This window comes from Brassica napus, chromosome A10, assembly GCF_020379485.1.
Source record: "Brassica napus cultivar Da-Ae chromosome A10, Da-Ae, whole genome shotgun sequence".
In the NCBI taxonomy this organism is placed as follows: Eukaryota; Viridiplantae; Streptophyta; class Magnoliopsida; order Brassicales; family Brassicaceae; genus Brassica; species Brassica napus.
In genome coordinates, this window is record NC_063443.1 from 16,049,482 (window position 1) to 16,061,640 (window position 12,159).

The 12,159-nt window shown below is 42.1% G+C and overlaps 3 protein-coding genes across 6 annotated transcripts; 1 reads left to right on the forward strand and 2 right to left on the reverse strand.

The window, feature by feature from the left end:
* The first annotated feature begins 87 nt into the window (after positions 1-87).
* Positions 88-5,318, forward strand: LOC125579048. 4 transcript variants are annotated; one of them, XM_048742345.1, is made up of 7 exons: positions 88-182; positions 315-359; positions 470-531; positions 628-2,371; positions 2,488-2,794; positions 2,874-3,010; positions 3,096-5,318. In XM_048742345.1, exons 3-7 carry the CDS (start codon positions 514-516, stop codon positions 4,124-4,126), a joined length of 3,237 nt encoding a protein of 1,078 aa, XP_048598302.1. In that variant the 5' UTR covers positions 88-182; positions 315-359; positions 470-513; the 3' UTR covers positions 4,127-5,318. The 4 variants fall into 4 exon arrangements, with proteins under 4 accessions (XP_048598302.1, XP_048598304.1, XP_048598301.1 ...); XM_048742347.1 differs by having other exon boundaries at positions 474-531; XM_048742344.1 differs by having other exon boundaries at positions 135-359.
* Positions 4,722-7,843, reverse strand: LOC125579049 (ABC transporter G family member 6-like). The gene has a single exon (XM_048742348.1). The coding sequence runs from the start codon at positions 7,636-7,638 to the stop codon at positions 5,470-5,472; it is 2,169 nt and encodes a 722-aa protein (XP_048598305.1). The 5' UTR covers positions 7,639-7,843; the 3' UTR covers positions 4,722-5,469.
* A 1,426-nt stretch (positions 7,844-9,269) lies between these two features.
* LOC125579054 (mRNA-decapping enzyme subunit 2-like) lies at positions 9,270-11,684 on the reverse strand. The gene is made up of 8 exons (XM_048742354.1): positions 11,445-11,684; positions 11,205-11,356; positions 11,007-11,134; positions 10,798-10,893; positions 10,090-10,242; positions 9,896-9,999; positions 9,750-9,817; positions 9,270-9,672 (listed from the first exon to the last, which is right to left on the reverse strand). The coding sequence occupies exons 1-8, from the start codon at positions 11,654-11,656 to the stop codon at positions 9,509-9,511; spliced, it is 1,077 nt and encodes a 358-aa protein (XP_048598311.1). The 5' UTR covers positions 11,657-11,684; the 3' UTR covers positions 9,270-9,508.
* Between the last annotated feature and the right edge of the window lie 475 nt (positions 11,685-12,159).

Consider the following 12,159-nt stretch of genomic DNA (forward strand, 5'->3'; position numbering starts at 1 on the left):
ATTCAACAAAGAAATTCCTATGGACAATAATGACCTAGTAACGGGTCAAACTATGAGATGATATAAAGGCAAAGTTATATGTGTGTGGCCCTTGTCAAACTTCGCATCTCTTTCTGGAAGCAATTAGCTGTACTTTCCTGGAAACCGCTGCCTACTCTCAAAGACCTCTCCATCACTCTTTGGTAGATTCCTCTTCCTTCCTTCTCTCCCTCCCACTATTACTATTATTCTCTTTCTTCCTATAATCTTAGACTTCTACTACTTGTCTCTCTTTCTTTTTTGTCGGTGGATTTGCGTCTCTTCTCTCTGGTCAGTGATTGTATCTCTCATCCTAGTTGACGTCCTCGTTCTCCATCAAGGTTTGTTGATTCTTCATGGTGTTTTGATACTCTGCTAGTTGCGTGAATTAGGGGTTTATGTTTTCATTTTTTGATCTGAAAACTCTATTTGACTTTTATTTATTTAAAAGACAGATCTGCAAGTGTTAGGTGGAGTTAAGCCTGAAACAGGACTATGTCTGGAAACCAACAGGTGTTTTTTTGTTTATCCCAAACTAAACACTAGTACTATTAATGCATTCAATATTTGTAGAAACTCACCATGTTGTTGTTTTCTTATTGCTATCAGCCTCAGATCAGCCTGCCTACATGGCGGTACAGTGATTTCAATGCTGCTATTCCTATCAAGAAGAGGAAGTACTTCGTGCAGCCGGAAGCACCTTTGGATAATAATCCACTAGCTAACGAGAAAGGTGATACTAGGAGTGCTTTGGATTCATCTGATAAGACTCATGTCATGATTGGCGAGGGATCTAGGATCATCAATATTGGGAAACCAATAACTTCATTGTCTGCTGCAACTGTTTCTGTCGGAAAAAATGCTGAGAGTGTTGGGAACTTAGTTCCTGACCAAATTAGAGTGAAAGTTGAGGAGCCAATTAACTCAAGTCCTTTGGTAGCCTCTGAGGTCCCTTCTAGTTCTGACATAGCTGGCAATTCAATCCATACTTCTCTGGGAAAGCTTCCTTTGGGTGCTGCTGAACACCCTGGTGTACTTGTGACCTCAGATAACACTGTTCATAAGGCCCATAGCATTGTTAGGGAGCCACGTGGCAATGAAGAGTGTCAAACACAAGCATCTGCTGGTACGGGTAATGTTGCCTTGTGGCTAGGTGCTATAACTAAAAACAACGAAGAGCCTACAGCGCTGGATTTGTCGTTAAGCAAGGGAGTTTGTGCTCCTCATGACCCGGATTTTATTAGTTCTGGAATTCACAATGCTGTGAACAGATCAAATTGGGATTTGAATACTACCATGGACGCTTGGGAAGATGGTCTTGATCGCAAGACTAGAGCTAAGACAACTGGTGCGTTCTTAAACAGTAGCAACAACACAGGTTGCCCTGAGATAGAGACATCAACTAATGTTATTGCAAAGTCTGTTTCTGAAGGGGTTAAGTCTCCTACATTGACTTTGACACAGTCTGATCATCAGGTTAAATCCACTTGTTCGCTTAGTCTAGGCCTCGGTGCACATCCTCCTATTGTCAGATCTCCTTCTCTATCAGCCTGTACAAGTACTTCTAGACCAGCTGTGATTGCTGGTAATGTGAACTCGGTAAACCTTAGGACTGTGAAGTCAGAAGTCACTGAAGAGAGTGTGCAAGTTGATCCGACCAGGCTATCACAGGATGTTGTTGGTAGATTCAGACAAGAAAACAGTCTCGCATCTGGCAGTTTGAAGCCTGTGGATTCTATATCATCAGTAAAGACTGAGCCAAATAACCTCACTCAATCGGCAGCTTTTAATAGGAAAGATGGAACGTTGAATCATCGCCGTAGACCGTTAATGCAATCAAATGAGATCCTTGATTTACCGACAAGTTTCACGCCAAGTCAGATGGATAAATATATGCCTTCTAGTGGCATCGGCAATGTGCTAATGTCCTCGAATGGATTGACGAGAAATCCTGACTCTACATTACAAGACAATCCAGGCCAGAGCTCTGGTCATGGAGATCATAACCTCAATGCATCAGGTGTGAATGATTCCGTGACTAATGATAAAGTTCTAGATGATTGCAAGACATATGTTTCTCCTGGAACTGATGAACTTCCTAAAAGTGGTGAAGAAAAGAGTATCTTATATGGTAAGGAGCTAAGGGAAAAGTTATGCAGTCACGAGTTTGACCACGATTGTGGTAATGATAGAGTGCAAAAGAAGCAAGTTGGAAAAAGAAGTATATACCACGACGACGAGAAGGTCCAAAGACCAGTTGCCATGCTTGCAGATGTTCCATTTGACGGTAACAATCAAACTTCTAACCATGTGGAAGAAAAAGAGAGTCAAGCTACACTTCTTGTTAATACAGGTAATGAAAACTATTAAAGAATGCTACATGTTTGAAACTAGTTGACATGGCAAGCACTAATTTGGAAACTAGGAGGCTTACTCCAGATATTCAAAGTGGAATTTTTGATGGTACAGGTTATAGTGAAGGCCGGATAGTTCAGGATGGTGAAAAGTCAACTCATCAAATCATTCACGCTAGTGAAGGAGTGTCAGGTGTGTCTACACTGTCAGGCGGAAACGGTGATAACCCTGAGACATTAGATAACAACAGTCCAGTTTCACACAAGGCAGAGATCTCTACTTTTGACGATGATCCTCCTATGGAGTTGAGTGAAGGTAGTCCGAGACGAATCAGGACACCACTAGATGCTTCAGACAGCTTTGTGGAAAGAGATAGATTGCCTGATTTCTCACTTGGACAGCGGAAATATTCGAGATGGAGGTGATTATTTCTCTTCCCTTTCCTTATCTCTATACTTCCATAAGATACTTACACTTCCCATTATTGTTTCTTTTGCTAGTGATGAGTCCTGCAGTTTCAACCGTGAGAGCTACCGTGGCAAAACTATAAGACGCCCAAGGCTAAATTTCATGCCTCACAAAAGGAGATTCTCTGATGATGATACAGAAAGCAATCTCCATGAAAGGGATACAAAAAGTAAAACTCATATCTAACTTTTGTCAAATGTAAGAACAAAGATCATTGTTTCCTAAGTTACTCACTCTCATCTTAATGAATGCAGATTTTGAGTCAAATAGCTATGGAAACACTCGCCGGGGTCGAGGTGGCGGCGCTTTTACATTTAATCCCAATAGAGGGAGACGCCCTGCAGACGACGAAGGAGACACTTTCCCCCACTCCTTCACAAGAAGAAACACTAGCTTCTCATATACTCAAAGAGGACCAACGAACAAAGAGGATGCATCCGAGTTTCACGGGTTTAGAGATGGTGAAAGACAATCCAACAGTACGGAGCCAATGTTTATGAGCCAGTCACGTCCCTATCGAGGTCGGAGTAGTTTTGGTCGAGGAGGACGGACAAATTTTGCAAACAACTCCAAACGAGATTTTCCTGGATATCGTTCACGGTCTCCGGTTAGATCAAGAGACAGATCAGCTGGCCCGTCCTCGTCGTCTTTCAGGAACAGATCACAGGATGATTTCAGTGGGAATACAGACTTTTCTCGTCGGAGGGTAAGCTCGCCTGATTATCCAAGGGAAGGAGGCTTTGTCAGAAGGCACAACTCTCCTCCTTACTCGCATAGACCGTCATATGCTGGAAGGGGGAGAGGTTATGAAAGGGGTGGTAGAGGGTATGCAAGGGGGAGAGGTTATGGAAGAGATGGTATCTCTTTTAGGAAACCGTATGATCGTGTTGTACATAGGAACATGAACAACTTTGATCCTCGAGAGAGGGTTGACTACAGTGATGATTTCTTTGAAGGACAGGTTCATTCTGAACGTTTTGGTGGTGATGGTAATGCTGAGAGGAGACAGTTTGGTTATAGACATGATGGTGGTACCAGCTCTTTTAGACAATCTTTTAACAGTGATGGTTGTGGACCTACTAATGTAGAGGGTGACCCTGGCGTTGCAAGATTTGGACAGAACACTGGTGTTGTTGAAAATAGAGGGGAGCAAGGGAGTTTAGTGGAGATTGATGGGAAAAATAAGAATGCTTCTGGAAGAAGTAAGAATATGGAAGAGGAGGATACTTCAAAGCACAGTGAAATTTGGCAACAGGATGAGGTTCGTGGTGGTGATGGGTTTTAGAAGAAAGATTGTTCTTCTGTTTGCGTGATGAATCTTCTAAGACGAGGAAGATTTTTGAGTATAGTGAATTGGGTACAAAACGAAAGTTATGTGGTGTACCATGGCTGAGGTCAGTGAGTAGCTGAGATAACTGTGGTCATTGCTTGCCTGTGTATATACAGCTCTTCTCTTTTGGTGTCATCTAGATTTTGTTGCCTCTCGTACTGTGATTTAGATTTCAATGTTGTCCTCTGCGCCGCAGCACTGTCTGTGAATGGACATAAAACTGAAGGAAGATAATGGTATGGTGTAAATACATGTGGGGATTTTTCAGGCTTGTCCACACTCGGTAATCCTCAGCTGGCTTGGGTAGAATGTGACGGATCTAATAGATATGAGGCGAGGAATGACTAGGATGTTAGAAGAGACACTTTCCTCTTGTTGAAATACATTCCAGACATTTTGCCCCCATACACCTTTTTAGACAGGCAAAAAAATGCAGGTTTTGATTTTCGAGTCTCTCTGCCAAAGCACTACTCGAAGTTGGTCTTGCCAAGACGATTATGACCCCCACTATATGGATGAGCTATGACTGTTTTTGGCTTTAGACCATTCATTTTCATCTGGAATAACACCAGATAATGAATTCTTCTAACATGATGTCATCAATTCAGCGTTAGGTACGCTCAAGATGATTAATAAGTACACATCTTTGTGGTACTTGAAGCATTAGCTACACCCACCTTGCCTGAAATGCTGAAACAGCCACTGATTATATCTGCTGATAGAACCGGGTTTAAAGGCCATGGGACAACACATACTGGAAACTGCTTGCACCATCTTTTTGAACCTGTTGGTTTGGTTAATGGCTCCTGTCCTTTTTTTTTTCTCACTTCATGTGAGTTTGAACTTCAAAGGTAGATCTCTCAATAGGGAAAAGAATATTTGTGATTGATGTTGTTGTTTCTCCAGTGTAAGCATCTGAAAGAGTCATGCCATGGAATTTCGCCTGGTTTAATCAGTAGAGGAGGCGTAGTGTGTTGGGAACTAGGAGAGAGTCCAGCATTCTGATTTGGAAATGTGTCTGAGTTTGTATGTAGTTCTTATTTATAAGGCAAGTTTATGAAGCTTTTTAGAGGATGATGTGTTTCAGTGATGAGACCATGTCTTAACCTTAACCATGGTTTTAGGAAATCTTTCGGCATACATGTCATATGATTTCTTTATAGAATGTTCAAATGATGCATTTTGAACAATTTTACCAACAGAATAATAAAAAATATACAACAAAGAATAAAGGGAAAATACAGGATACAAGTAAAACAAAGTTCAAATCAGTCGATAGATTAAACATAGTTTCGTTTTTACCTCCTCTTGTTCTTGCTGCCCAAAAGCAGAGAAAAGTAGAACAAGATTCGGAAGAAGAACCCCCAAGCGACCGTGACCCACAAGCAATTCCATTTACTGAGATCCGTAACACCTTGCTGCTGCAAAATATCATATCCTGTAGTCAAGCAAGTGGAGCTCGTGATCCTCATGCCAAGCGACTTGCTCATAGTCGACAAAAGCTTAACTTTCATCCCCTGAGGCACAGCAGCGAGAGGTGTGTTGTCAAATATCTGAACTCCTCTGATAAAACACTTTGTCGGGTCGCTGAATTCATTTATCAGAACAGCTTCGTAAGGGTACTTAACTAAGGAGATGTAATGGAACCAGATCCAGTAGGCAGGGATACGATCTCGCGTGATGAAGAATCCACTGAAAAGCAAGAAGTAGGCTAATATAGCTACCACGATGGTGTAACCAAGCATTACATGCGGGACAACGCCTGATAAGAAAGTTACAAATGAGCTTCCCGCCCAGAAAGCTGCCAAGACTATTAGGAAGTAGAAGAGGAACCCCATGAGGCCTCCATCTAACCCCACGGCCCAGAAGGTAGTCGCTGCGAAAGCTAACGAGAGGATGATTAACGAAGGAAGAGCCACTAGAGAGTGAGAAAGCACGTAGGATGATCTTCTGTAAGCGTTGTAAGCGGTCTCTCTCATGAAAATGAAGCGTTCTTGGAGGAAAACGGGCAAAGCGTCTGCGCAGGTGTAGAACGTCGTGGACATCGCGAACGCGAAGAATCCTAGACGTTCTTGGACTCCTTTAGGGGAGTTATCAAGCTGCCAAAACATGGTTGCTAAAATGAATCCGGTGACTAGAACAGCTCCTAGTCGTATCCCGAATAGCTCAGGCTGTCTGCGGTAGTTAGTCATGGAACGTTTGGCTAGAACCAGAAGTTCCACCCAGAACGGGTTCGCGAACGTTGGAATGGTGGAAACAGGGCTCGATCCGGAGCCACTAGTGGCTCCGGAGACGAGCTTCCCTTTGGAAATACTAGCGCTGATGGCTTCTTTTAGAGATAGACCGGTCTGAGTTCTTGGCTCTGCTTTTCTCTGTCTGAACTCTTTATTGAATTCAACTAAACTCCTCGTCCCACCAGCTGATCCTTCCAGCTCTCGGATTAAGTCTAAAGCAAACTCGGTTCGATTCTCTCGTTCAGGAATCGGGTGGCCAAACTCCGCGAAGAAACTCGGTAGCATCGCGGGCGATCCGCTGAATACGGTTTGTCCACGGGATAAAAAGAGTAGCCTATCGAGCAAACGAAGGAGACGGTAGCTAGGCTGGTGAAGAGTCATGATCACCATGCTCCCGCTCTGCGCGATTCGCTTGAGAACCTTAACGACACTGAGCGCACTCGTCGAGTCAAGTCCCGAGGTCGGCTCGTCTAGGAAAAGCAGAATCGGATCGTGGATGATATCGATCCCGATCGAAACTCTCCTCCTCTCTCCTCCCGAGATCCCGCGGTGACCTTCGTCTCCGATGATCGTCTTCGCTGCGTTTCGAAGTCCTAACTGATCGATCAAAGCTTGTACTCGGAGACTCTTCTTCGATTTCGAGAGGCTTCTCGGGAGACGAAACTCCGCCGCGAACATCAGCGTCTCCTCGACGGTTAGCATCGGGAAGAGGAGATCGTCCTGCATCACGTAAGCCGAGATCGCTTTCTGCATCTTCGAGTTGAGAACTTCTCCGTTTAGCGTCACGTTTCCTTTCAAGCTTCCTTTCGCGATTCGATTCGCTAAGGCATCGATCAGCGTCGATTTACCGGAGCCGCTCGCTCCGAGGACGGCGAGTATCTCGCCGTCTCGAGCCTCTCCGGAGATTCCGTTGAGAAGCGTCTTCGTCTTGGAAGAGAGTGGACTCTCTCCGACGATGGGATCTGCGGAAGGGGCGCGTTTCCAGGTGAACTTGCGGCGGACTTTGACGCTGTAAGTGAGATCGTTGAAGGAGAGATGGAACGGTACGGATTGGTTTGGGGAGGTGAGATTCATATCAACGTGATGCTGATCCGTCGTTGTGTCGCCGACGTTCTTCAAAAGCTGAGCGAAGGTTGGAGAAGGAGAGGCGGTTGAGAAGGTGGAGAGATGGTTAGGCTCCGGGGAGAAGAACGGTAACGACATGTTGTCGTCTGCTGCTACCACACGGGACATAGTGTTTGTGTGAAAGCGGGAAAAAATAAACGGCGTCTAAGCTACCGTTAGCAGGAGAGGGAAGAGTTTCTGAGTGATGGATTTTAATTTCTATTTCTATTTATAGATAAAGTTGTCAATGTGGTTGGGCCTTTGCTTTGATTTATAGGATTAGTTGGATGAACAGTTTTTTAAAGAAAAAGAGAAACTTCAAAGTCACAAATGGTGACGGCTAGTGTAGATGAACCTCCAAACCTAAAATCAAAACAAGTTAGTGTGTAAAACACAAAATGCCACATGTCACCACAGTGTTTTCGTATAGCATTCAAATATATATATATATATATATATATATATATATATATATTTTAGGCCAACCTTGCCCAATTTAGGCCACCTTTCTTTCACCCACCTTTCAAGTTTCAAGCTGAGAAGATAAGTTATACAATGTGAAAAGATGATTATCATAAGGATAGTTATAGTAACTTTCTTAACTAGGTAAATTCATTTTCTGGACCTTGGTGAATGAATTCACCGTTCCTTCACCAACCTTTAAGCTAAGAAGATAAATTATACAACCTTCATCCTTCACTTTAACCAGGCGAATTCATTTTTCGAATGTGGTGGAAAAGACCGGGCCCGGCTTTGAGGGTGTGTCCATGGAACAAATGTACAGGGCCCAACATTGGTTTTACTAATTTTCTTTAGAATTTAGGACCCTAAATTTTTAAAACCATTATAAAATAGGACTCAATAATTTTAATGATTTTATTTTATTAAATAACATTTGTAAAACAATTTGGAGTAGCACTGGGCCCTCAATCCCCATGAGACGGGCCTGGAAAAGACGACATATACGTTTTGATTAACATAACTGAAACACAAGAAGAAAACAGCGGTATTCTGACGGAAATTCCGACGGAAAATAAAATTATCGGAATATCCCAAGGAATTTCCGAGGAAACACAAAATTTGGTTTCCTCGGAATTTCCTCGGAATATACCGACGGAATTCCAAGGAAATATCATTCCGTCGGAATATTTTTATGGAATACCGAGGAAAATTGTATTCCTCGGAAAAAACCGATGAATTCCGAGGAAATATTATAGACGTTAGAGAGCCGTTGGAGAGCCGTTGGGGGATTTTAAAAATTCCGAGGAAATTCCGACGAACTAGCCGTTGGCATCGGAATTCCGTCGGAATTTCCTCGGTCTGTCGGCAGGATTTCAACTTTAAATACAAGCACCCTTCTTCCTCTTCATTCACTCCATATCTTCATCCTCCCTTTCACTCTCTTTACACACGAATTTGATTCATAAAAAATATGTCTTCTTCAAATTATTTTCGTTCTTGGATCGATCGACCTCATTTGGATCCGAACACGAGATTGCTTACGGAAGAATACCAACGAGGTATAACCGAATTCATGAGGAAGTCCTCCCTCGGTATATTCCGAAGACTTTTCCGACGAACTGGTTGTCTTCGGAGTTTCCTCGGAATTCCGTCGGAAATTTCCGAGGGATTTCCGAGGAGTAATGAATTTCCGAAGAGTTTTTTTCGAAGAATTGTTTCGTCAGTATGTCGTCGGAATACTGTTATTCCGACGATATACCGACGATTTTTTCCCTCAGTATGCCGCTGTTTTCTTGTAGTGAAAAGATAAAAAAAAAAATAAACGTGAAATAGACATTGTCAGGGCTACAAATTAAGAAATAACAATTGTACTAACTGTTAAGAAGATGATACTGACTCTCTACACGAATAAGAAGCTCCTTTAACCTTAGGCTCGTCACAAGTATTATCATCTAAAGCCATCATCCAAACGGTTTTGCTATACACAAATCTCATCATAGCTCCTCCGATACCAAACCACCCATATATGACTGACTAGTCAAGCTGATTCGAAGATTGCTGACATGTTCAACTTGAAGCTTCTGAAACTGTTTCCAGGCTCAGTGTATCGAGGACGGTTGACTTCGGGCTTTTTATTGTAACTTTCCGTTGCTGTCCCGTTTCCTCCACCACTACTAGTCTTCGCGTTCCACACGCAGAGTGCTGTACAAAAGCCTATGAAGTGAGATCTCTGCCACACAAACACTCTCTTCTATGGATGCTAATTGAAAATATCAAACCTCTAAGCGGCTTATCACGTCTACGTGGTCGAGGAGCCGGATGCTTTGATATCCATGACTTCAACGACCTGCATATGTTTGTAAATCTCTAATGCTATGCACCAATAATAGCTATGTGGACAAAATAAAAAGGCACAACTACTCACGCAAGAAAAGGTGCCACCATATACAACTTGAGACCAGCAACTCCATGAGTTATCACCTCATTACTTGCTGGCTGAAGATGATCAAGCGGATGCCATGCAATTTCCTACAATTATTCCACAACAACTGAGCGTAAGTAAGAGACTCATCCATCATATTTACATACGTAGACAAAACCACACCCTACATCACATACACTGATTCCCTTCTTTGTTAGTGGTGCAAAAGATGTATCATCTGCCACCCCAGCAACTACGTAAAGCCGCACTCTTTGCTGTCTGAATGTAAACTCAATATATTCTTCTTTCTTGAGCAGCTTTGAGACATCAAATCCAGTTTCTTCTAAGACCTGTGTTTTAGCATAGAAGAGCAGTTAGAGAAAACAGCCAAAGAAAGTGTGACAAGACAAAACATTCAGTTTTTCATAGTTAACACATGACCCAAGTTTAAATAAACAATCAACAGGACAATTCAATCTAAACTGCCACAAGTAGAATAGCAGTAGAGAGCTACAAGAAACGCTTTTGGAGCATGTGTCAGCAACATCAAGTACGAGAAATACTTAAGGAGCATGTGTAATGATCAAGTTATTATATTTGTATGAAAAATGAGAAACCCTGTACCAATACAGACTCCTCTAATTTCACCTCCATCATCTATACTTAAAAAAAGAAAGAGTATGCGCACATAAGGCAGACATCTCTGTAATTGTCAACAGCCGACAAAGTAGAATCATAAGATACAATGACTCAAGAAGCTCTTATTCTAATTAAAAAGTATTCATTTTCAAGATGCAATTATGATAAATGAGTGCTTGCTATCAAGTATCAAGCTACTACAAGGGTCAAGGGAACAAAATAAATGAATCACGCTAAAGACAACAAGCAGTAAAATCAATACTAACCTCACGTATAGCACAGGCATAGTCTTCTTCATCCTTACTCTTCTCCCCGCGGGGAAAGCTCCAGCTAGATCCTTTCCATCCCTTCACCAACAAGCACTGAAATTTCCAAAAAAAGAACGAGAGAGAGGGAGAAATGCATGAACTAACATGTAAACTGATGATGACAAGAAAATATCCAAAAACTGTAAAGATCACAAGGGTGGTCTAACCCGTTCATATGTCTCATCAAGAATAATAGCTCCAGTGACGGGAACTCGACACTTGTAAGAAGTAAAGTCTTTGAAAATATCATCAACGTTAGATACATAAGGTCTCAAAACATCACAGCTGTTGAATACTAAGCTCATGTTAAGGCAAAAAGATCCACAGAGAACAAATTTAAACACACTAATCAGCTTAAAGGATACGGAGCGAAGTAAACTCCTTCAAAGACAGAGACTTTAACGTTGGATCATTCTCCACAGCATTGTCTTCGTAGTACCGGTAGGCATTCTCCACCAGAAACAGAATCCTCTCGAACGACTGTTGATCTTCTTCAGGGACATTCAACACAAATCGACTGAAACAAAAAAAAAAACACAATCCACAAAAACATCAGTACCGAACACATCACTTCACTTTCTATTAGAAAAAAAAAAGGAATAAACCTGCAAAGATCGTCAAGGAGTTCCTTAGAGGGGAGGCAGTTTCCGACGTTCTTCGATGAACTTGATGATCGATGGAGACCCGACATTGTTCTTCCCTTTGTTTGGGAACTAGTGGTTACAACCCTAATACTGGACGAGAAGGAGTGTTGTCTCTCTCGGAGAAGAGGAGAGAAGCTGATATGGAAACGTGGGACCTTATCTCTCTCATGCATTAGGGCATCACCAACCGTAAACCTGGGCACAAATTTTTAGAAATAGTAATTAGAATTTTTTTATTGTTATTTATTTTTTTTTAAGCTGAAAAGAAGAGATAATCATTCAAGGCCCACAAACAGTAACGATATTGCATAAGAATGAATCCTTAAGCAAGGATTATTTGAACCTTTGGTGACACAGAAACCTAAAAACACGGACCCCACATAGTTATTTTATTAATTTTTGAACAGTTAAGGATTACTTTAAATCCTGCGTTGCAGGTGCTCTTAACTAGCCCGTGAGTTAGGTTTTTCGGTTTGGTTCGGTTCCGGTTCGGTTCCGGTTCAGTTCTAAAGTATAGAAACCATTCGGTTATCTACGAAAATCGTTCGAGTTTGGTTTTTTTGGTTGTAGAAATATAGAAACCGTTCGATTATTTTGAACATCGGTTGGGTTTTGGGTTTGGATTTTTCGCTTCGGTTTCGGTTCGATTTTCGGTTCTCGGTTTTTATACCCAGGA

Excerpts from the sequence above, each read along its gene's own strand:
- LOC125579048 (XM_048742345.1), top strand. Across the intron at positions 2,372-2,487 it reads TACACTTCTTGTTAATACAG|GTTATAGTGAAGGCCGGATA; the intron begins GTAATGAAAACT and ends TTGATGGTACAG. Across the intron at positions 2,795-2,873 it reads CGGAAATATTCGAGATGGAG|TGATGAGTCCTGCAGTTTCA; the intron begins GTGATTATTTCT and ends TTCTTTTGCTAG.
- LOC125579049 (XM_048742348.1), bottom strand. The coding sequence starts at position 7,638 with ATGTCCCGTGTGGTAGCAGCAGACGACAACATGTCGTTACCGTTCTTC.
- LOC125579054 (XM_048742354.1), bottom strand. The coding sequence starts at position 11,656 with ATGCATGAGAGAGATAAGGTCCCACGTTTCCATATCAGCTTCTCTCCT. Across the intron at positions 11,357-11,444 it reads CTCCTTGACGATCTTTGCAG|TCGATTTGTGTTGAATGTCC; the intron begins GTTTATTCCTTT and ends TTTTTGTTTCAG. Across the intron at positions 10,000-10,089 it reads TAACAAAGAAGGGAATCAGT|GAAATTGCATGGCATCCGCT; the intron begins GTATGTGATGTA and ends GAATAATTGTAG.